At 41.1% G+C, this 24,450-nt stretch overlaps 1 protein-coding gene across 2 annotated transcripts; it reads right to left on the minus strand.

The window, feature by feature from the left end:
- Nucleotides 1–1,509: 1,509 nt before the first annotated feature.
- Nucleotides 1,510–22,574, minus strand: stox2a (storkhead box 2a). 2 transcript variants are annotated; one of them, XM_030413720.1, is made up of 4 exons: nt 21,928–22,574; nt 11,074–11,226; nt 5,242–7,816; nt 1,510–2,916 (listed from the first exon to the last, which is right to left on the minus strand). In XM_030413720.1, exons 1-4 carry the CDS (start codon nt 22,304–22,306, stop codon nt 2,715–2,717), a joined length of 3,309 nt encoding a protein of 1,102 aa, XP_030269580.1. In that variant the 5' UTR covers nt 22,307–22,574; the 3' UTR covers nt 1,510–2,714. The 2 variants fall into 2 exon arrangements, with proteins under 2 accessions (XP_030269580.1, XP_030269584.1); XM_030413724.1 differs by lacking the exon at nt 21,928–22,574 and adding an exon at nt 12,884–14,240.
- Nucleotides 22,575–24,450: the final 1,876 nt, after the last annotated feature.

Genomic DNA, 24,450 nt, shown 5'->3' on the forward strand with positions numbered 1-24,450 from the left:
TTACCACATTTTTTAGTACTACAGTTAACATTATTACCTCCGCCTCCGAGGAGGATATGTTTTCACCCTATAGGATGGATCCAATCATTTTTACTCACTGTCTTTAATATAATGAGACAGGGCATTTTTTTTCTTTTTTTTTTTTGTCTGGGAATGATGCATGGATCTTGGTGAAAGAAATCAGGCATATTTAGGTGGCTGATATATGAGTGAATACAAAAAGGGGACTGTTGGGCCTTGATGGAGGTATGTTCATTGTCAGATAATCTGCTGGTTGTTTTTACGATTCATTCATTCAGTGTTTTGTCTATAAACACTGGAGGAGGAAAAACAAAAATCAAAATGTGCCCAAGATCATATCTTCTCTAGTCAGTCAAAAAAACCCCCCAAAGATGTTCAGTTTACTTACTTGTAAGACAAAGAAAAGCAGCGAATTATCACATTTCAGATGCTGAAACGAGGAAATTTGTGGCATTTTTGCTTGAGAAGTGACTCACAACTATTCAGTGATTATAAAACCATTGCTGATTAATTTTCTGTCAATCATCTAACCATTTCAGCTCTAAAATGATAACTTTCTAGATATAATATCCTGGTTACTCTAAATAAAGCACAAACACTACTGCCAACAGTTCATGAAAAACTAATTTCGCAAGCAACAATAGAAAATGAAAACAGAATAGAGTATGAAATGTTGTTGTTACTGTAGTTGTAGTGTCAAGGTCTGCTCATCCTGCCTACATTTGTCACAGTGCACCATGTGCAGGACTGCAGGTAGTGGTTATTTTCATTATCAGTGAAACTACTGATTATTGTTTTCATTGATTGTATGGTCTGTTGATTATAATAACCACCATTAATAATGGTATATTTTTAGTCAATTACATTTTAGTTAATAGTTATTTCACTGTTAAACAATGAAATAATTTATAAACTATTTATTAAGCAACTGTAAATGTTAATAAACATCAGCACAGTTATATCTTTATCATTCACAATTGCTTGATAAATGGTTTATAAAGCATTTCATTGTTTGTTAACAATAACATGACAATAAAATAACTATAAATGTACCATTTATTAATGATGGTTGTGTTACCAGTCTGACATTTGAGAATCTAAAACAAGTGAGCTGTATTTGCTCCAAAGTGACTTTCAATAATCAAGATAATTTCTGATTAATATGTTGAGTTGACAATTTATCAACTGTTGATAATCAGAATTATCATTAGGAACAATTTTCTCCTGAAAATATAAAATTCCATTCTTGAAGAACTGACCATTTAAAGTCTTTCTAACATCCATGACTGCAGAGTCCCTGGTTATATGTTCTACTCAATCTGCATACAGTTCCCACAATGCACCATGGAAAGTGAAAAACCAGAAATATGAGGGAAGCAACAGCCCAGATTTTCCAACATAAAGCCAACATTTGTATAGTCATACCCCTCTTTAGGCTCCAGAGAGTACATTTTTGACTTTCCTTTGAAGAAGTAGCAGACACAACAATTCAAAGATATAGTTTATCCTAAAATGAAAATTCAGTCGTTGTCTACTCACCCTCAAGCTGATGGAAATTTAGGAAAATATTGTTCATCACTGGAGCATCACAGCAAAACAGTGTTGCAGCATTAACTGAGGTCAATAAGGATGTAAACTTAAAAAAATACAAACATAAAATGGCTCCATACAACATGTCGTCTGTAATACTTGGTGTAAATAATATCTTTTCAAATCAATTTGGGATCTGAGGGCTTCCGTAGACTTGCATTACACCAGACGAGCTTTATGGAGCTATTTTTTGTTTTAAAACAAGTTGCCATCTACCTCAGTTGTTAAGGAGAATGCTGCATGAGTAGATAACGATAATTTAAATTTTTGGGTAAACTTATCCGTTACTGACAAGTGGACATATAGCAATTCCTTGACGTGGCAAAATCCATCTGCTGAAGAATGTTATGATGATTGAAAGCTCCAGATCTGACATTAAATGTACCTTGTGTTTAGATTGTTAGATGTGTCTCTGATGTTCTATAATGTAAATGTGGTGCAGCTCATTTTGTCCAAACATAATTTTTTGGTCACATAGCATCTTTAATACCACCATTATAATAATTAGGATATCAAAAGTATCGAGTATACATACATCATTTGCATTGCGGTACACAAATCTGAGCTGATTTATGTTTTTTATATCTTTCATTCGTTGTTCTCAGGATCAACTTTTATTGTCTCGACATTGTGCTGATACATTGAATCGTCCTGAAGAACTATTTCAGGAAGGAGAACATTTAATTGGACATGTATTGTTAAGTATTATAAAAAGTTTTCGATATTTCCAAATGTAACTTGAATCCTATAGTCTACTACTTTCCAATACCAATAGTCAAGAATCTTGATATAAGCCAAACTAGAGTCCATGTCACCAAAATCAAAGTACTTCAGTTAGGTTTCTTCACCTCCTGTGGTCTTGATATTCTGTAGTTTTTCTTCTCTTTTTTGCAGTAAAGTTCTTGAAGCTGTGGGAACAGTCTCTTGAAGCCATGCCTGTTTTTGTAACAGTCCCAGTAAAATGGATTCTCAGGAGTCTGAAGATGTGTGTTCATGTGTATGTGTGTGTGTGTATCGGTTGAGGAAAGCGAGGGTCAAAATGGTGAAAACACCTCGCTCCCTCTCTCCTCCACCACCTTCACGGTCTCAGTCTGTGCTGCCTGTCAGACGCTGGTGATGGAGGCCAGGCAGTTTGATGACTTCTGGAGTTTCTCAGGCTGCGTGGTGGGGGGTTCTGGGATGGCGCGAAAGCTGAATGGCAGTCCGATACTACTGGTGCCAATGTGGCCGGGGCTCAGCGCTGGATTCTGCCGTCTATTGCTTTCCACTATGCTGGATGTGTTGGATGCAAGGCTTTCACGCGTCCTGCACAGGAGACAACATAAAGTGTTTGGTTTCAAAATACACTATGACTTAAAATAAAAGATTTCACATTGTGTGTACTAGGGATGGGCAATCTGGCAGTTTTAGATTGTGATTGATCTTGAAGGCATCCACAATCTACTTTCTAGGTGAATTGTAAATATCGTGGTCTTTAAAGTCCATGTAAAGCAATAATTAATGTGCTCTGATTACCACAGAAAGATGTGTTATTTACCATCCAGCTAAATTTAAATGACTAATTAAATTGCTAAGTTTATAGGTATCAAAATGGTAAACAAATGATGATGAACAGTTTAAAGATATAACTCCATAATTGTATTTTCAACAATTATTTTCTAACCTGTATAATGTTTCAAAACAAATCTCTGAATTTCATGTATGCTGACATTGATGTCCTCTTAATTCTGTTTCCAAACTTAATATAACCGAATTGACCAGCAGATCTGCTGCGTGAACAAGCCAATGGAGTGATGTAGCCGGCTAGACGGATGACTGGATGAATTACTTCATGTGGCTCTTCCTTGGGTGACGTATTGTAAATGATGCAACTTGAGTTAAAGCTATAGCAACATGGCAGATGAGGTGCTTGTGGCTATAAAGAACTATCTTTAAGGCAATATTGTTTGTTTATAGTACAAAGAGAGACCTGGTTAAAGTCTATAAAGCATTTTTAAAATTGACTATAAAAGATTGCAAGTTAGATCATGGAGCATGATTGTGGTAAGATAGATTGTGAAACTACCTTTTGACTAGATTGCCCACCCCTTGTGTATAATATGAGTGGTGCTTGGCCAGAATGAGGAATACCACTAAAATACAAATGCAAATTTTCAAGTGTATTTTGCTCATTGGGGGGGAAAGCTGATGAATGATAGGAATAAAAGGAAGCAACTTCTTTTTTTTCCCTTTGGCATAAAAATACACACATTTTTGCATAAATATTGATTCAAGCAAATTTAGGCTACGTACAAGCCTTTACAATTTTAAGAGTTGAGAAATAATTAAATGATCTTAGTAACAATGTTTAATGAATATTTTATAGGTTAGTGAGCCATTTGTTGCCATCAAGATGAAGGAATTACAACAGTGACACTGTAGGGTCACACATGTGAGAACCAGGCTGCTTAAAATACCATTCTAGTTATTCACACACCAACTGACCTACTGGAATGCTATAAAGGTATCGATTGTTTAGCAATAATCTGGCGGTAGTGCTTTATTTTTTGCGATATAATCTGGGAAAAAAAAAAAAATTTGCATAAAAAGTGAGAGTATAGAAACTAACCTCACAGTATGAGCATAACAATGCTGCACACCTCTTTGAATCCTCATTTTTCTCTGGTGGATTCCTCTCTCAGAAAATTGACGGGACTGTTTTAAAAGCAGGAAACTGGTCCTTCTCACTTTTTAACCAACATTTTATCTGATTAAATAAAACCGAATTGGAACTCAAACCTGCTTCGAAAATATCAAAAACCTATACATATACACTAGATATACACTTTATTGATAACTTTATTAGGTACACCTGAGCAGTCTATTGAATCCAAAGTCAGTAGTAAACATATTGTGATTTTCTTGGAATTTGTGGCAGCGCTGTTGTATCAGATTAGATATATTGTACAAGTGTACCTAATAAAGTGGCCACTGAGTATAGATAAAAAGTGTTTACAACAGGTCTTGGAGAGTGTTGCTATTTGAAAAAAGTAGTATAAACCCTTTTGTGGCTCCAGAGGAAACTGCATGTAATCTGATCAATTGCCTCCAGTGATGTCACTGAGTGGCTAAATTGCATTCCTCTAACACTGTGGGACACTGTACAGTGAAAATAATGATGATCAAAATCAGTACAGAGATATTGCGTTTTATTCCACATATTTTTCTTCCTTTTAAAAACCTGGTGCCTACATTACCCACAATGTAACTTATCCACTGAGTGACATCACTGGAGACAATTCATGTGATTACATGAAGCTTTGTCTGGATCAAAAAATTGCATTTTACAACCTTTTTTCGTTCATGCAGTGGTGATCCAAAAAGCCTATTAAAAAACCTCCATGTGTAAAATGGATGGAGTTGCCCTTTAAGTCACATGATGACAACTGAGCTATCTGCATCCACTGAAGAAAGCTGTGAAATGCAGCCAAAGTTCCAAATAGGCTAGTAAGTTGACCTTAAGTCTGGAATTCTATCTTTGCAGACTGGTTTGACAGCAAACCGGACATATCAGGATATTTGAGGTCCCACCGTGCTGATTTGAGTAGTGGTTGATTGTAATATGCATTTACAGTTCATTTTAGCACATACCTGGGGGAGTTGAATCCACTGTCCACTGTGACACTGCTGCTGTCCATGCTGTCCAAACGGGCAGAGTGGGCCGACTTCTGGCTGCTGCTGTTCTCCGTCTCCTTGGGGCTGAGTAAGGTCAGATTGGTCTCCAGTTTGCGCTGCAGATCATGATCCTTCTCCCGCTCAAGAAGCCACTGCATGGTTCCCTCCCCACCACCACCACTGCCTCCACCATTACCACCCCCTTCCCCGTGGTCTTTGTTGTCCTCAGCCTTTGCCAACTCTTTGTGCGAGTCCTCCTCTGCCTCTTCCTCTTCCTCATCGTCTGATACATTATAATAGTCAAAGGAGGCGGAGGGGACTGTTGGCTCTAAGCAGCCCTGTAAAACTGCAGGTGACGCTGAGGAAGTGGCTGAATTGGAAGGCTGCTGGGGCTCAGGATTGTCTAGGGCCTCTGTTGATTTGGCATGTGAGGCTTTCCGCAATGTGCCAGACTTGGTGTAGCTGCTGTCCACGTAGCCTGTGGACAAGGCATTGTGTGGAGGTTTGAACAAAGTGTCCTTGCTGAAGATCTCTTTCCTCTTGATCACCATACCGCCGCCTCCCCCTCCAGGATCTACATTGTGTTGGTGTGGCGTCAAACGGGCATTTTGCACTGGCTCCGGCGTCTGGCTTGGCGTCAGTCGCACTGAGCCATTCTGTCCCTTTGCTGCCGACAATTCCTCTTTGTACTCCATCGTGTGAGGAGAGGTGAGGTGAGGCGTTTGGCGGTCAGCCGGAGAGCCCTTTCGGAGTCCCCCTGATGAGGTTAATGTGTCATATTCTGATTTTGCCTGAGGCGAAGGGGCAGTTAGGATTGTTTCATTTGACGTATTGCACTGGAAGTACTCATCTGTTGAGGGCTTAGGAGAAAGTCCCATTAGCTCATTGTACGTTGGCAAGCTGTCTCTGCTTTTGTTCCTCTCCATCGTACTCCGGATCCTTGACTCATCCAAACTTCCTTTCCCCAAATCAGGCACATTAAAATCAGAGTGGAACTTAGCAGCAGAGAACATGATCCTTGAGTAGTGGGAGGACTTCTGCGTGGCGCGCAGGGTGCCGTCATCAGTGTAGTAATGACTACGCTCCTCCAGACTGGGTTCAAAGTCTTCTGGCGCCCCCAGCGATGGGCCTTTAAGGGAGTTATCCATGGATCGAGAGCGTTCCTTAGCTTGATCAGACCTTTCATGACGCGACTTCCTGTCCTGATTATGACTGTGACTTCTTTGCACTCTGGACTGGCAAGTCCCACGCGATGGCTCAGGGAAGGGCATTTCTGTCCGTCTCTTGGCTAGCTCCCCAGACACGTCCCACTCAGGGGTAACTGGGCAGTACGATTCCGTAATGTTGGGGTTACTATGGACCAAGTATGTTGCGCCTCCACTTCGCCTGCGTTCCAAGGTGTACATGGCCTCCCGAGGTGAGCGAACTAACGAGTGGCTAAAGAAGCGGTAATCCCGTTCCATGAACAAAAGGTCCCAGTTTGAACCCTCAGATGGGTCTCCCCTTGAAGTTCTGGGCTTGCTGTGAGAGCGGGACTTACCATGTGGCGCCCTCCGGTGTCCTCTCCCCCTCCTGCTGCGTGCACTGTGCTGGGCCGAAGACCCCGCCTTGTTCTTCTGCGTACGCTCTTCCTCCAGCCTCTTCATCACAGCTGTGTGCCTTGCCACATTCTCCACTGTTAGGTCTGGGTTTATACGGCGGATTATCTCCATCTCCACCTCCCGGGGAATGGGCGTGGTTGGCACTTCCTCGTCACGAAGAGGCCATTCCTCTGGGGGGAACTGGGCTGAGAAGGTGGCCAGCTGCCTCATTTTGTCCTTCTTGAAACTCAGCCTGAAGAGCCTGAGACCGAACCTTTTGGATTGCTTCTCGCCACTTCCGCCACCACCACTTCCTTCTTTCTTTTTGGTCAGAGTGTCAGTTTTATAAGGAAAAGAAGTGATGCTTTTGCTCTTATCAGCGGGATCTTGAGGCGGAGATTGCTGTACAGGAGGGGAAGTGGGAGGAGGGGGATAAGGGTATGATGGCGGTTCTCCTCGGTGCTCCTTGGCTGACGTGCTTGGTGGAGGTTCCCCGCTGTTGTGATCCTTGGGCGGCTTACTTTGATAAGAATCTCCCCTGTGCTCCTTTGGTGACTTACTTTGGAGCGCAGAAGTATGAAGTCTGGACGAGTCTTCGCGATAGGAGTTGTATGAGTCATTGTGATTCTTGCGAGGAGGCCTCTCTCTCAAACAGCCAGGTGTGGATGGTGTGACATTGCCAGACTGAGGCGAAGTGCATTGCTGAGGTTGCTGCTGCTGCTGTTGTTGTTGTTGCTGTTGTTGTTGCTGCTGCTGCTGCTGCTGCTGTTGCTGTGACTGTTGCGGTTGGCGCTCTTGCAGCCGATCGTCCAGGTGATACCACTTGTTGTTGGTTCTGATAAGGGAGGGAGTGATAAAGTAGGTCTGGGGGGTGACAATGAAGTAGCCCTCTGGAGTTGGGTAGATCTTCCTCTCTCGCACCAGCATGTTCAGGGTATGTCGCAGAACTTCTGAGCTGGGTGTAGGCACGCCTGCAGGAAACACAGATGGGACAACGTTTGAGCAGAGATCATAAATGTCAGTTAGAATTGTAATTTATATTCAAATTGTTCAAACACAGGACATCTTGTTGAATATTGTATTGACCAAATAAACTGAAGCACCATTTAAACTACAAAGTAACACAGTGCATATATTCTGCATCTTTCCTTCAAACTTTTCATAGATGTTTGGATATCGCTATAATGTGTCATCTTTTCCTGGTTTTAAAGGCTACATCACAGTGAAGTGATGTCATTGTTGGCACCTACCAGACTGCTTTACCTTTTCTGATACTTATCCACTAGTACATCCAAAATCAGGAGACAATAAGGCATCCACATGGATGCTGAGGTATTTCGTCTAACCCAAAAATATTAAGATATTTGATTTGGTTGACTAGTCGAGCATCTATGTGCTGTTGAGAAGATTTCAAAATATAGAGAGATTTATATCTGCAATAAAACCTAAACATATCTCAGTCTCAATTATTTTTAAGACCATATTGCCCGGCCCTATTGTGGATTTACTGTACAGCGTGTTATTCGCATTTCTCTGAAATTCATCTTGACATATTCAGTATCTTTATAATAACCATCATTAATAAATGGTAGATAAACTTCTGTTAATAGTTTTTCCCCTGTTAACAATTAACATCATGTTTTGGTAAACCATTTACTAAGCCATTTTTAATATTGCAAATGATGTTTAAAAGCCTTTACAATTCCTTACTTAATGATTTATAGAGAATTTAATTGTTAACAATAAAATACCAAATAGAGCTCAATTAACTATAAATGTACCCTTTATAAATGATGCTTATAATAAAGTGTAACCAATATTGGCTTTAATCTACCACACAACATTCATTTGAACAGACTGGTGGGTATATCAGGATTCTAACAGCTGTATATTTAAATGTTTTCTTCTATTTTTATCATTTTTACAAATTACAAATGTTTGTATTTTTAAGTATCATTCCTCAGTTCACACAAATCCAAATGCATTTTAAAATCCTTGTATGACTTCTATGTATACTACAATACAGATACCATAATACAATCTAAGATTGAATCTGTATGTAAAAACAAATAGTACTTAACAAACTCAACACTCCAATTTCCTGATGACCCCTGAAGATTTTTAATCAGGATACAAAGTGCTATCAGTCATCTTATATGAATGACCAAATCAACATTAAATGTAGTTCATTTTGAACAGCACCATTCATAACCTTTGTCTAGCGAGGCGTCGTGTTGCCTGACATTACATCACCCCAGTGTTAGTTTTTTTTTACACAGACATGATGCAACGTATAAGTTCAACTCCCTTCCACTCTGCCATTGTATGGAGGTAAAGATGATTTAATGCTTCCCATTAAATTTGACTAACAATCTGGTTACACTGCAGTTAAACCTTTTAAACCTTGAGTTTGTTGCATTTTAGACTTGTTTCATCAACATAACAAGTAAAGCTGGATTTAACTGTTTTATACATGTAAGTAAGAAGAAAATATAATATGCTACTAAAAGACTGGAGGTATCAAAATAAAAAAAACATGGCGGCAATTTGTAGTCGGTAGAAATAGATAATAGTGTTAAAAAAACATGAGAAATCTATGTTTTTGCACATACGGTGAGTATTGCTACTAAAACTATTGTTTCTTAAGGAGGATAAGACAAAATTCCGATAATAATTTTCAACAACATAAAATGTGCTTCCTGCATTGTGTCATTGTATCCAAGTTCAACAATTGCAGTAAGACTGGTCTGTTTTTTTTTTTGTTTTTTTTAAGATAATAACAACTGGTTGAGGTTTTTGTCATTACTCCACACATATTCAGAAAGTGTCACATTTTTTATATATATATATATATATATATATATATATATATATATATATATATATATATATATATATATATATATATAGTAGAGGAGGATGGGCCAGGGAGCTGAAGATGCTGTGTTCTAGTCAATTTTAGGCAGGATTTTGGAGTAATTGTAGATTTAATATTCAAGTTTGTCAGAAAATAACAATCAAGTCTTCCATAATTTCCCTCAGTCCAATGTGACATCTTCAAATCTTCAAATCTTCAAATCAAAGATGTTCTGTTTATTTTCACATATATGACAAAAACGCAGCAAATGAAAAACTGCCACTACTATTTGTGCAACATTTTTGCATTAAAAATGACTTTAAATTGATTAATCAAAAAATTGTTAAAAGTAACATTGCTGATTGATTTCTGGTCGATCGACTTATCCCTTGATAGACCATATTCACATGACTGCCAATTTCTTATGACATTGCAGAGTGGGAAGCTTAAATGTCAGTCTGGTGTGTTCCAGGTTGCAAGATGGATAAAACATAGGTAATCTGACAAGTTGCCAAGTAAAACAAGTGACTATGAAAATCCAAAGGGACATCAGGATATATTTTATATTTTAATGCAACATATTCACCAGTTATCTTCCATTGGACAACAACTAACATTAGCATTCAACCACTTCCGAGCTAACAATACTGTTTGATAGTGTTGCACACTGCGAATTGAAAAATATCAACTGACATCGTGGACGTCTTTATTTAAACCTCTAAGGGAAATGCACTGGATGTAATCAAATGATAATGTTAGCTAGGATGTGGTTGAATGCTAACATTAACAAATGGGTTATCAAATAGATTGATTACCTTGAAATATGGCCCGATGTCTCTCTTGTTTTTTACTCTCCGCCAATTCATTCATTAGCGGATCAATAAGAAAGTGGTGAAATGATGATAATTTGACAGATTCGCTATGTTTTAAAGGTCCCTAATCCTGACATCAGAGGAAAATGGCAGCCCTGTCATTATGGTCTATTGACTAATTGTTTCAAATCTATTCCCGTTAAAACATTGTGATGATGAGTTTACATAATGACATGTCTCAATCCTCAGTTAATCAATAGAATGTACCTAAGGGGAAATCAATATATGTTTAAAGCCTTCATATATGATTACTTTGCTCTTTGAACCTGGCCTCTATTTTAGATTTAGAAATTAGCAACAGAATGTTAATAAGCTTTAAAAAAATCAGGAGACAATAAGGTATGGCACAAGCATGCATGTACATAAAAACCACTTCAACCTTAGTATTTACAGTAACTTCTAATTTTATAGCTACATATGTCAAATAATGTATTCAGAAATCACTTTCTGCATGCTTTTAGTGCTGTCCCATTTTAAGAAGGAGGTCAGAGGAGCCTACCTGGGAAGCTGGCAGTGAGGTGCTCCACCAGAGCCTCCTGGTTGACAGGCTTGTGGGCAGAGTTCATAGCAGAGATGGCCAGGCACAAGATCTCCCCCAGCGGGATGAACTGTGACTGGCTGATAGGCGACATACTGATCGGAGACACGTCACCTGCAGGAGGAGTAGGAGGAGGAGGAGGAGGCACAAGCACAACTGTGAGATCATGAATGAACAGCAGGCGCAGCGTGTGAAGCTATGATGTAATGGTCAAACAGCAGCAGTTTGCATGCTGCCTGGAACAGCTCCACCCCTCCCCTCTGTGCTTCCTTTAGCCTCTCATTCCTCCTGTTTCTCGTAGGCTAGCAAAGTGAGGCAGCTGCTGCAGCAACCGTAGCGTGAGATCACCTGAGTCTTTGCAGCCTCATTATTCAATTCATCTCGCTAACAGAAAAGGAAGCTTACACAACCCTTCAGAATGTCAAAACCAACCGTGTTTGAAATTTAACAAAATGTAGCTCACTTTAGCACCACATTGAGAGCTTACACACAGAAATTCTCTGTTGCCTTTGTTGAATTAAGCTGGCTTTGCTGTCAGCAATAGTGAGTAGTGAGATCATCCCACAACCAGACGGCCCGGCTTCAAGCCCCTCCGAGAGCAAACATCTGCCCTGCCGAAAGGTCGTAAAGCAACACACTGAATCCATCGCTGCAGCATCTGTGCTGAAGCTGACCCTGTCCTCTGACCTAAATCTGATGATCGATAGAGAATCACACCACACGATGCTGAAAAATATATCATCACAGCCACCATATTTCATTTCCAACCCAACATTATATATCACCAACAGAATGAATGTTTCCTTATTGATGACAGTTTTAAAGTTATGCTAGCATTTGCTGTCCACACTCCTTTAGCTTAGCTGAGCACCGTGCAGGGCCCTGCCTCCTCACCACACTCAGCTGAATGGTCAGCTAAGCAACACCGATGACGTTATCTCTGCTTAGTATCACAGCCCCTTAAGCTTTATGTGGCTTTAGAAGGCTTTGCTCCGTTTTCAGTAAACATGAGAAAAGCTGGATGTGCCAGTGAGTTGTAAAAAAATAGAAGAGGAAAAATTCAGCCTGTCTTTTGCTTTTATAGTATTTTTTGGTAAGATATACACAGGGTAAATCTCTGAGCGGGGTGGTAGTAAGGTTGTAGTATTTATGTTTTCGCATCTTACAATAAAACATGAAAATAAATAAATATTTATAGAAAAAGGGGCTGAAAGGATTAGATTCTCTTGGTAGGAACATCAGATATTTGATACTGCTTTTTCAACAAACACAAAAAATGAATCCGTCACAACATTTGGCAGAAGGTGATGCAACCAATGTATCCCGCAAAATCTGAACTTTTGGGTATTTAGGAAAATATCAATCAAAATCTAACTAAACTGATTAATGTATATTTTTCAGTTTTGTCAATATTTTTGAATACTTGTCAGTGAATAAGTATGATATGTGAAAATATATCACGAAGCAGTAAAGTAACAGATTTTGGAGGTTGAATGAATAAAAAAAAAAAGGCAAAAAGACAAGAGAAAGCCTTTGATTAAATAATTCAGAATGTTTCTCTTTTTCTATTTCTACTCGACCTCATTTCATACATTAGAGAAATAATTTTAAAAACGCAAAGTAATCAACATTTCCTACTTGATAACATGAAAATATTTTCCACATTGAACTCTGCCCTTTGCCCCCAAATCCAAACTGTGTCTTTGCTAACCCCGAGTATTTCTGCGTAGAGTGAGGGTGGAGCTTCTGTTGGTGGGAGTGTCAGACTCACCTGGCGCACGATAACTTGGCGGGGACGGAGAGAAATGAGGGGGAGGAGGGGGAGGAAGATGCTGCTTCTGCACACGGATGTCTTTCTCGCTACGGGAGAGATTGTGCTCCAGCGGGCGTTCGCTAAGCTCCGAGCTGGGCCAGGCCCGCCGCAGATTGCTGCTGCGGTTCTTCTTCATCGTGACCCCTTTACCAGGTGGCCTTCACCCCTGGGGGCTTCTGGGATAAGGTGAAGGGGCGGAAGGGGGAGAAAGGGGAAGGAAAGAGGGAGGTGGGGTAGGGGGGTGTGCAGGGGGAGGTCGACCAACCTCAGGCTCAGTGCCTCCCCCGCATCAGTAAGAACGTCCCGCTAGAGCGATCACACACCAGACATGGCAGGAACCAGTGTGCACCTTCACACACATACACACGTCTCATTTACATCCACGAGCAAGCTACAAACGACCGTGTTCGCACTGTGGGTGGTTGTCATCGGCTGCTGGGCTCTCCCAGGCTGATCTGGAGCGATGGCAGCGGTGGCAGAGGTGCAGGTGATTGCGCGAGGCATCACCCTTTCATCGGCATCAGTCCCAGCCACCATTTGTAGCATCCCCATTTGCATGCGTAGGGAGGCACATTACGTAGCCGCTCTGATGTGGGAGGAGGGAGCAGGAGAGAGGTGGGGGGGCAGGGGTAGAGATGAGGGAAATGGGGCATTGGAAGCAAGGAGGACGGTGAGGAGAGATTTCAGCGGTGGTTTTGGGAATCCGCTTGTTCCTTTTGAGTAGAAGGTAGCAGGGGAAGGAAGGGAGGGGATGGATGGATAGTCAAAGATTCAAAGCTTAAGAGGCCCAGTCTTCGACAATAGCTCAATTCACCACAGGAGTGCTCGGCCGATCCCCGGAAAACAAAAGAGCCCACTTAAAAAAAAGCAGAAATAAAAGCTCCATTCACCCTAACGGGCAGTGAAACCTCAATAGTATGCCAAGCACCGGAGACGCCACGTTCACCTCCATCTTTATCCGATCAAGCACAAGACCCCATCGTCCTTTCGACAACAGCACACCAGGAGAGGGTGGGGAGAAAAAAATGGAGAGCATAGAAATAAATAAATAAATTCAAGAATAGATATCCACCGTTTCCCGCAATCCAACGGATGAAGCTCCCGAGCCGACCGCCGTAGCATCCATTCATTAACAGGGGGGGATGCAAACTCCAGTCAACGGCAAATCTCTTTCAACGCTAATGCTGCAGCTGCTCCCAGCACCTCCAGGAAGGGTGTGTGAGTATGTGTGTGTGTGTATGTGTACGTGTGTATGTGTGTGTGTGTGTGTGTGTGTGTGTGTGTGTGTGTGAGAGCGGGAGAGAGAGAGAGTGAGCAAAAGAGAGAGAGAGAGAGAGAGAGAGAGAGAGAGAGAGAGAGTGTGTATGCGCGCATCCGCCTGCTGCGCGCGATTCTGCGTGAGCATGCATGCGTCTGTGTCTGGGTGATTGAGGCTGAGGGGAGGGGAGGAGAGGATGCAAGAGAGGGAGAGGGAGAGAGAGATCGAGGACATACATAAGGCAGAGAGGAGAGCAAATATCAACAGCTCGAAACACATACACACACACACGCAAGAAAAAAATAAAAATATTCAGCCCTCAGATGATGTCCGGGGAATAGCTCCGGCTCCGAATCTTTGGCTGAATTTCTATCCTCACCCTCCTTCCTCTCCGGTTCCCTCACCCTAGCTCTGTATCTTGAAGGATGAGGGGCCCCTTACGCCACCATCCTTCCTCTTTCTGTGTCTCACCTGACTGTTAGGCCAAAGCTACGGACCTGACAGCGCCACAACCAAGTGGAATTGTTTTTAAAGGCGCTGATTTGTGTCTTCCTCATCAGTGCTTTCCACCGGTTGATTCAGTAACTACGCTGCGTGGAGCTGTCAAAGGAAGAAGAAAAAACCCAAAGCATCACTTTAATCGTGTCCGGAGTGGCAGCTCCTGCAAGCTGCAGACTGCTGCTGACTCACATGTGTGGAGTGTGAATGGACGGTTGGAGGGACAGAATAAGGAGCAAAGTGAGAGGGCAGGACGGGGCACGGGTGGAGGAGGGGGTGGAGGGGGACGGTGTCACAACCAATCTGCTCCAGTTCACTGATACGAAAGAGAAAGAGGAGAGGAAGGGAAGGAGGGGTGAGGAGGAGGAGGAGGAGGGGGAGAGCGACACCACGCCAGCCATTTTATTTCTCAGTAGTGCTGCAACAGCCTTAGTTGCCATGACGACGCAAGCCGATGATCTCATAGCTGTTACCTTTGAGTGCTGTTCCCTTAAAGAGCCAGTTACTCAAGATAGAAGCAGACAGACACCACACAGACGAGGACTGACCGTCTGTTATACGGACAGAAAATACTCCTGCGTCGCCGCTGAGACACCGAGATCCTTCAACACTTTGTGCACCACAGCATTAAGGCACAATTACACAAACTGGATGGGGAAAAATAGCTGGATGTCCTGTTGGTGGAAAAATACATGTATCCAAAGCGACGACGAAGATTTGAATTCTCGCTAGGTATCCCCTGTAAAATCATGCTGCGATCAGAGTTGGAACGACAAGTCGATTAACTGATTACTTGGATAAAAACACAAGCAAATTGAAAACGGTTTGAATTTGAAAAGATGGCAAACTAAAATGGACATTTTTTAATTATCTTCTTACATCTTACAGACAAAAAGATTGGATCAATTTATTTTGAATCACATGGTTGTTAATCTAACAGATGGCTCTGTGGAACTGTAGGCCTACTTAGGCATAGCGAGGCTGTGCTCTGAGTTAAATGCTATTAGCAGCAGCTATCATGCTTGCATTGCTAATGTGTTGATGTTTAACAGTTTGTAATTTGCAATAAATGGCCAGAACTTGAAGGCAGCTCTAAAACTATATGGGGCTGGAGTTGCTACTATTTGCTGTAGCTATCTTTGGCTGGAGCAACTAGCTGCCTTCAGCAATAAGCTCAGCTAACCGTGGAGCCCACACCGCAACCTCGGATGACTAAGAGGAGTCACTGGGCTCTGTCAACCGGCCTCCCAGACTGAGACTGACGCTTGTCTCTGAGACTGACAGATGCCATTTTGAAGACAGGAGATACAGTATATAGGAGTCCCGAGCCGGGACTGTGACTCCAGGGACGAGAAGATACAGCAGGCAGGGACAGGGGAGAAGTGAAGCGACAGAGGAGCGAGAAAACGGCGTGTTGAGGCGAAACATTTTCACATCTTACTCTGTGAATTGAGGATTCATTTAGACCGAACCAGAGGTGGTTGTGGAAAAAAGAGTTTGAATGAAGTTTGTTTTACAATGAGTGAACGAGGCAGTTAAGCTCCTCTTAGCTCGGTAAAAGAGCAAAACTTCATTCCAGAAGGTGTACAGTTGTATTTTTCTTTTCAGTGAGGAAAACAATATAAGAAATATCTCCTTATTGACATGTTGTGAGTTCAAGGTTTACCTATTAGACTAAGTAGCAAACTCGCCACTTATACATCTGCTGGCTGAAACTACTGGGTCTATCGGATTATAGTGTTATTCAGGGACAGGACGGGCTTGTTGGCATGCTAACTTCAGTAGAGATCTCTGCAACACAGTACATAGAGGTCGATGACGTACCATAAAATGTCTGTACAAAATGTTATCACAATCTATCAAATAGACTATTTCTACAGAGACTAATGATTCTGTTCGGATGAACATACCAGTAGTGGGGTGGTACTATCCTGCTGTTTAAGACAGTAGTCCTGAGCTGTGGTACAATAAAGGTTTTGAGGCCTGTTACAACTTCAGCCTACTTCCTTTTGCAAACAGGACCTTTTGTGCCGGTGGTCTGCCCTCCAGTGGATCATTTATGACAACACATGTATTTTCAATTTCAGCTCTCCAGGCCTGACACTGAATTAAGAGAAAAAATGCTAAAAAAGCCAGAAATGTTGGCCTGAAGTATTTTAATTACATGTAGATTTTCAACCAAATTGTATTATGTAAGTTCATTGTAAAGTTTTTACATTTAATACAAAGTTTTTCTATCATGTTGAGTCGTTAAATTAAGTGCCGACTTACACATAAACCGTATGTGTTTAAAGTTAAGGGGAACCTCGACATGAACATAAAAGTGTATTAAACATAAATGTAATGCATTTTAAGTTTGTTATTCTGACTCTTGTCATAAATCACACATCTAGTCATTTAATTTCTACACTTTGACTCGACATAATTGTTACCTCCTCCCCCCTTCTATGTTTTCACTGCTCCTCTTCTTTGCACTCTTCCCTCTAATCAGGTGATTAGGCCCTGCCTTATATTTAAGGGAGGTCTTCCACAGCAACAGCCTGTCTCTGTTTCTGTCTTGGTCTTTTGTTTTCTTTTGAGGATGCGGGTCGTTATGTTTTCGTGGCTTTTGTTACTTTAGTTTATGATTCTGGGAAGTTCTGGGTCCTACTGCATGGATGGCCCAGCCTTCACCCATTCTTTTGCTCAATTTGGCCTCCAGATTGTCATGGTTTTGGTTAGTTTTGTTATTTGTAAAGGAAAATGATTTCTTTTTGCAAACCTGTTCTTGGGTATGGCATCCACTCTATATGTTGCTGGTCACAAGATCGAGCCAACTGTTTGTTTTGTGGTTGAAAAACTTTGCATAACACCCTTTAAAGTAATTGGTTGTCATAGAATTCCAGTTTAACACATCCTGGTCTGACGTTAAGCTCAGCGGCAACAAATCTGTCTGCTGTGTAAAACATTTCCCCCAATTCTCTACTGGGACCCTCCCTTTCCTTCCAATGGAGACCTGCGCTACAGCAGGGAATGCACTGCAGTAGTGTTTTCCTGAACAAATGCTCCACTTTTCCTTCCTTGAAAAGGCACACACTCCTCCCAGTCCATTGTTTTAAGCCTGCTAACGGATACAAAGTCCCTCCTGTTAATCAGATTGAATTGTCAGTTTTAAAAAAACACTTTGTTTCCACACAGCTGAAAATCCACAACTTTTGTCTAAATGAATTAATCCAGCCACTTTTTGGCTCTCAGCCCTAATCAAACATTCTCAGGCAGTTTGAGGGATAAACCGTATTATTGAAACATGTAGCAGTCATATGAGTAAATTCACTGGAAGTGCAAAAATCTGACAAGAATGCATTTCACAACAATATGACTTCAGCGTTTAAGACTCAATAATCTAGTGTTGCCTGTTAATTATCTTTAAATGATGGAGATTGTTATTCCTTCCTGTTTTCCCACAGCCTTAATAATGTCTGAGCAAACATGTACCACAAGTGTTGTGTGTGAGTTTTCTTCCTACAGTCCTGTGTGCACGGCATGTCCACAAAAATACTTTTAATGTGCATTTAAATGACAATATCATCGTATGATTTTGCTGTACACATTGCACCAAATGCTGACCCTCTACACACAGAGGTTATGAATAGCCTGTTTTGTCTGAACTCTGTTTGAACTTGTCTCACATTTAAACTCTTGACACTTCAGTTGAGACAATGAGACACACACAACTTGCAGCTCAGACTTCTGCAGTGGTTTTCATCTGTGTTTAGTTATTATCGCTCTACAACATTCTTTAAAAGAACAAACCACAGCAAAACCTACGTTTACAATTCTTCTACTTAAAGGGAAGAAACTATCTAACTGATTTATAGAAAAGTTTTGCATGCTAGCTCTGTTTCAGGTGATCTCGAGGAGGCCAAAATGGTTAAAATGTAACTCCATGAGCTTACTATTAAACTAAAGATTGATTATACCGCTCAATAATGTGGTGGCCACAGAACTGAGTATGAAAAACACAAGCCCCTGTGCTGTTACATGCACGGTCTGACTTTTCACCAAGTTAATAAAAATCCTACATTATGAGTTTGGTAGTAAAACAATCTATATTACGCAAAAACTTAATCTAATCTTCATCTGAACCAACTGCATATACGCCGTGTTGGTTTTGGCATTATAGAGTCTGGTGAGTTATTAGCCATAAGACAAACATTCCACAGCTTATCGGTGTTTGCTTCAGTAGTGTGAGTGGAGATACATCATTTTAACCAACAGAGAGTGAGACACAAAAACATTGATACAAAAATCCCAACCTATCTTAAGATTTACTTTTGGACTAAAACAGACCTGAACGTATTGAGGCTTTGAGTCCAATTCAATCACTGTAGCAGCTCAGTGTAGAAGTGCTTCAACATTCAGTAAACACAAAAACTGAAAAAGAAGTGTGGACAGTATCAGTCGGTGCAGGAGTTGGATTTGTTTAGTTGATTGGCTATGCAAAAATAATTTGTAGATACTTGAACATCAGTTCAGACTACAAGGTTTCCCCTCCAAACGTTGTTTATTAAGACAGAGCTGCCTTAGAGAGGCCAAAATGCACTAAATGACTGGTAATATCTTACCCATAGTATTGAAATCCAATGTTTTTGTTTTTAAATATTGACTAAAGCAGCTTTCAAGTCCGCCTTTTGTCAAAAATATGTTTTTCTTGTTCCTACAGTTGAATTTTTGAGCTTCACTTTGAGGTATTATGACTTTTTATGACTTTTTTAAATTGATAGGGACATTAAATTACGTATGCATTAATCTGGAGATCCATTTCTGACCACCTGAGGAGTCCAATATTCACTTTCTTTTTGGCTTCGTGTTTGGTCTCCACCAACACCAGAGGGAAGCTGCTAAATTCTCCGCCATCTTCACCTCGTAGTTGCTAAATTCATCCTGTATGCCTGCCGTTTGTTGTTCGTAAGGAAGTGCACAGAGGGTTTCCAGAGCTTTTTCACTAAAAGCAGCTGCTGGTGATCGCATAACAGAAAAGTTTTGAGCTGTAAGTAGTAAGTAGGTCTATAGTTAACACAAGCGTAAGAGATTTTAATGTTTTGTTCTACTAAATATAATATAGTAGATAGTATAGTCTGATTCGAAAGCGTTACCGTGGCATTATACAAACTAATTGGACCCATTGTTAATATAAAATGCAGGTTGGTGCAACCAAACATCATGCACTCCTTATACAACATGCTCTAAACAGTTCTAATTTATCCCTTCAAAATAGCAGGACAAATGCATCAAGTAAACTTTAAAGATATTGGACACCCTTAGTTTCAAGGTGTCCGTCAACAATATTCATGCTGAACTAACGATTCACGGAGTCACTGTGTTTCCCATATCTTCATCATTTCTTTCTTCTTGCTACAAAGTCTTTTCTGCTTTTAACCGGCTACAGTTTGATGCTGATCACCGATGGAGCTGATAATCTGAACTGTGGCTCAATTGTGAAAGAGACATAAATTTGGTGAACCATGATATGCTGCACACCTCTCTCATTCGTGCGCGCACACACACACACACACACACACACACACACACACACAGGGGGAAACTTGTGAAGGCAGTATGATTGGCGCAGTGGTTAGACTTGCTTATAGTACCTCAAACCTGTCCCAGCACATACATGAGTTATAGCCTTGTCATTAGTAGATGAGTATGAGTGTGGGAATGTCAAACTGGAGTTAAACTGGGCCTGAGTCCTGGCTCCTAAATCTAAATGAGTAAGTAAGATATGAAGCAGCTAAGTTTAAAAGGTGAGATGCTGCCTAAAACTCCTTTCATCAGACCAGCTTCAACCGGTTTTGTGCAATCTGCCAGATGAACCATTGCCGTGACTTGCAGAGGGAGTGCGCAATATCATATAAAACCTCAGGGAAAACTATTTTAACTTCCAGTTTAAAAAAATAAAACAATAAAAAAGGGGATCCATATATGCATATCAGTCGGCTCTTAAAGATGTGTTAAAACCAGCATGAAAGAAGCAGAATAAAAACAACGGAAAAACAAGATGGCAACAGGTGTAATGCCAAATTTAAGGATTAAAACGGAAGCTCACAAGCTGGCAGATGGGTCTGTACTTCTGTAAATCATCTTGATGAGGACCCTGCAGTAGGCAATTGATGAAATGAATAAGAGACCTCTCATTAGTCAGCAAGTGTTGCCGAGGGGTTTTTCCCACTTTTGGTTGCCTGTTACTTGAGCGCAGTCGATCCTTCAGGTACTAGGGTGCATAATACCTGTATAGAACAATTTCAGGCTTCCCTTCTGCGGTTTCTTTTTTTCTGCTCTTGGATTTTATGACTCAAACACCTGAGGAAATGCTTTTCAGTGGCATGCAAGTAAATGTGGCCCATGGGAGATTAACATTTATTTTAATTTTGTCATCCATTCAAATCGTTCAGACAGACTAGGCAAAGATTTGCCAGGTTTAAATAGATGTTATTGCCAACAAATACTCAATATATATCGGCCAGTAGACACACTTTCCTTGGGAACTTGGGGCTTCCAGAGACTGGGATTATGCCGGACCACGTTGTAGTTTTTTGTTTTTGCCAGTAGCACTTTTACATTTTAAAACAAGTCCCCATGTACCTCAGTTGTTTAGGAGAATGCTGCAACATTGTTTTGCAGTGAAATGTTTCGTTGACTACAAAACTTCACCCAGCTTTCCATCAGCATGGGCCTCAGTAGATAATGACTGAATTTCCATCATTGGGTGAATTTATCTTTTAACAATGAACTTTACAGTCCAAAATGACCTCGGTGCACTGAAACAGTAAACTTTCTTTGGGATATTTAAGTTATCCCAAAGATCTTTATTTGCATTACAGTTTCAAAACATATATGCCAATATCAATCTGTGATTGGCCCATATTGGCTGATATTATCTGCCAACCAACCATCAGTCACACTCCAGTCCCCTGCTACTTTTGAATATCTGAATAATGTTTCTCTGCAACTGGTGGATGAGTCTGCTTTGGTGGGCCTGTCTTTTTGGACCATGCTGCAAGCTAAACCTTTCCCATGCAAAGAAAGGAGAAAACTAATGAAAAACAGCAAACTGAAATGACAATCCTGAGTAGAAGTCTTGATCTCACCCTGTATGGAAGGCAGCCTGTGCATGTTCACAGCTGAGTGTAACAGCATGGCTCTGCATGCATCTGTGTTTCTGAAACAACAACAACAACAACAACAACAACAACAACAAACCCACCTATGCACTTGATGTTGAAGCCCTGTGGTGGTTTTAGGGTGCGTCGGTTCCACGCGTTCCTGAGGACCTGGAGGTGGACTTCTTTCCCCTGGATGAGCAGCACACACTCATCTATCCAGCCGAGGAAGAACATCTCGGACAGAGCGTGTGTCAGCGCCTTGTTCCAGAAATGCTGCATGTTGACAGATTTGAAACTAGCGAAAACCTCGTAGCCGGTGTGATGCTGTAACTTCACTGAGAGCGCGGCCGGTGGTGTTGATGATAATGATGGTGATGGTGAGAGTGACGATGATGAGGGGGAATCCTCTTTATCTCCTGTGCAAGCCTGAGACAGCACCAGAGCCAGGGAGTGCGGAGCGACCTGAAGCAACTTCTCCATGGCTGCTTCAGGTCAGTTTAACTTCAGCCCACACAGACGACTACAGTTTAATTCACTGTCCCGACATTGTTGAGACCACACAGATGTCTCACGTTTAAATCCAGAAAACTTCCTGATAATCCCAACCGGTTTAAGCATACTGAAGACGTGGATTTAAGGGTCAAAGAAAAACACGCTGCGTTGATCCAGAGTTTGCAACACGACGTAAAAAAAAAAAATGCAGGTGCTCCGTGTGAAATCAAGGAAATCTGCAACCTGACACGGAGCTCAGTGCAGCCACCCGACCGTCAGAGAGCATTAGGACCTATTTACAGCCGCACGAGAGGCGAGGACTTGTGCTGCGTTCAGGAGCGACTCGGAAAGTCCTAATTTCCACTTTGGAAATTCCACCACAGTCAGACCTCACCCTGAAATAGTTAAATAATTTTCTTCTTATCAATTTAAAGTATGAACCCAAAACACCAAATTAAGTTGTTTTTTTCTTGTTCCTACAATTACTCTTCTCTTCTACCTCAATATTTTATCTTATAGCTACTTAAGCATTTATATAGTATTTTTTTTATTGTTCCTATATCTACCATACTTGCCAACATTGGGTTGTGAAAAATAGGGAGATTTTTTTCATCGGTGTATCGGCCCAAGTAACAAGTTTCCTTCGCCAGGTGTGTGATTTATTTGTCATAATTTCTTGCCTTGTATTTTAAACCACACATGTCCAAAATTCTTAGAACAGTGTTTCCCCTAATTTTTTTTATAGCAGCTGTGCTCTGAGTTGATAACCTAGCAACACTAGGGGGGTCTGGGGGCATGCCCCCCCCCCCCCCGGAATTTTTTTTTAAAAATGACCCTTTAAATCTCACCTACTCGTGAGATTTTTGAAAAGAAAATCATTTTCAGAATTTCAGAATCAGAATCTAAGACATGAGACAAAATAGTGTAGAAGCTGACATTGCTGCTTGAAAATATGTTAACATCCTGAGCATTTCAGAAGTCAGTGAGCCACATGCCATGGAAGCTATTGAGAAATAATTCATAATATTTATCATCATAATTCATCATAATTTCTGCATATTAATATTCATATTAAATAGAGGAAGCACTAAAATACAATAACAATAGGTGTCTTACTCGTCCAGTTTACTGATACAATCTGCAGCTGGTTTGGAGTCACTGGGTCACATGACATGAAAGATATTCTAAAAAACAGCAGTTATTTTGTATTAATATATTCATGCTAAGTAATTTAATGACGGTCCCTAAATCAGTCTCAGTGATTCAGCGCGAGGCTCTGAGAGGTGAGCTGACCGTCCTCCTGCTGCTGACACTGGGAGAACCTCAGTAAAGTCTCAGCTGGACCCGAGTAGATATCCACAGAATATCCAAACTGAAACTAACTTCACCCCGGTTCAATGAGTCGCCTGTTGCAGCCTTTGAACAGGATGACGAGGATTTCAGTCACTCAACTTCAACGGTACAAATAGCAGTAATGACAATAATAATCGATTTCAAGATAACTTGGGGTGTGGTGCTTTCACTGTGTGCAACTTAAATTCCCCATTCGCTCGTGATATTAAACCGACAAAAATCACGTCATCATCAAAATCAAATGTCATTATGTTTATCAATACCCGACCGACCGTGCCTTGTGCATCGCACCCCCCCCCCCCCCCAAAAAAAGGTCGGAAAAGCCGGATTGCGGGATTTATCAGGAACAATCACACACCTGCTCATCCGCACAGGCAGGCCAGGGTTGCCAGATACTGCAACAAATATAGGGACACAATCTTACTTGTTTCCTTTACTGTAAAATCGGGAGATTAACAGGAGAAATTACTGACCGGGAGCGTCGAGGGAGATAGGGTTAAAAATCGGGAGTCTCCCGCGTGAATCGGGAGAGTTGGCAACTATGATATCTACCCATGTATTTTGATTGTCTGTCTATTTATTTATATGTGGAATATTATTACTTTTGTAGTAGATAGGTAAAAAAGTTGCCAATTTAGTTGATGAAGGTTCTCAGTCATCCAGGTCATGGTAATTCAAAGTGCTATATCGTAAGCTAAATCCATAGGCAATTAACACATTCCAATTGCCTAAGATATAGCACTTAGAGTTTCCTGTTTACACATCCAGTTGATTCAAAT

This window comes from Sparus aurata, chromosome 1 (assembly GCF_900880675.1).
Source record: "Sparus aurata chromosome 1, fSpaAur1.1, whole genome shotgun sequence".
In the NCBI taxonomy this organism is placed as follows: domain Eukaryota; kingdom Metazoa; phylum Chordata; class Actinopteri; order Spariformes; family Sparidae; genus Sparus; species Sparus aurata.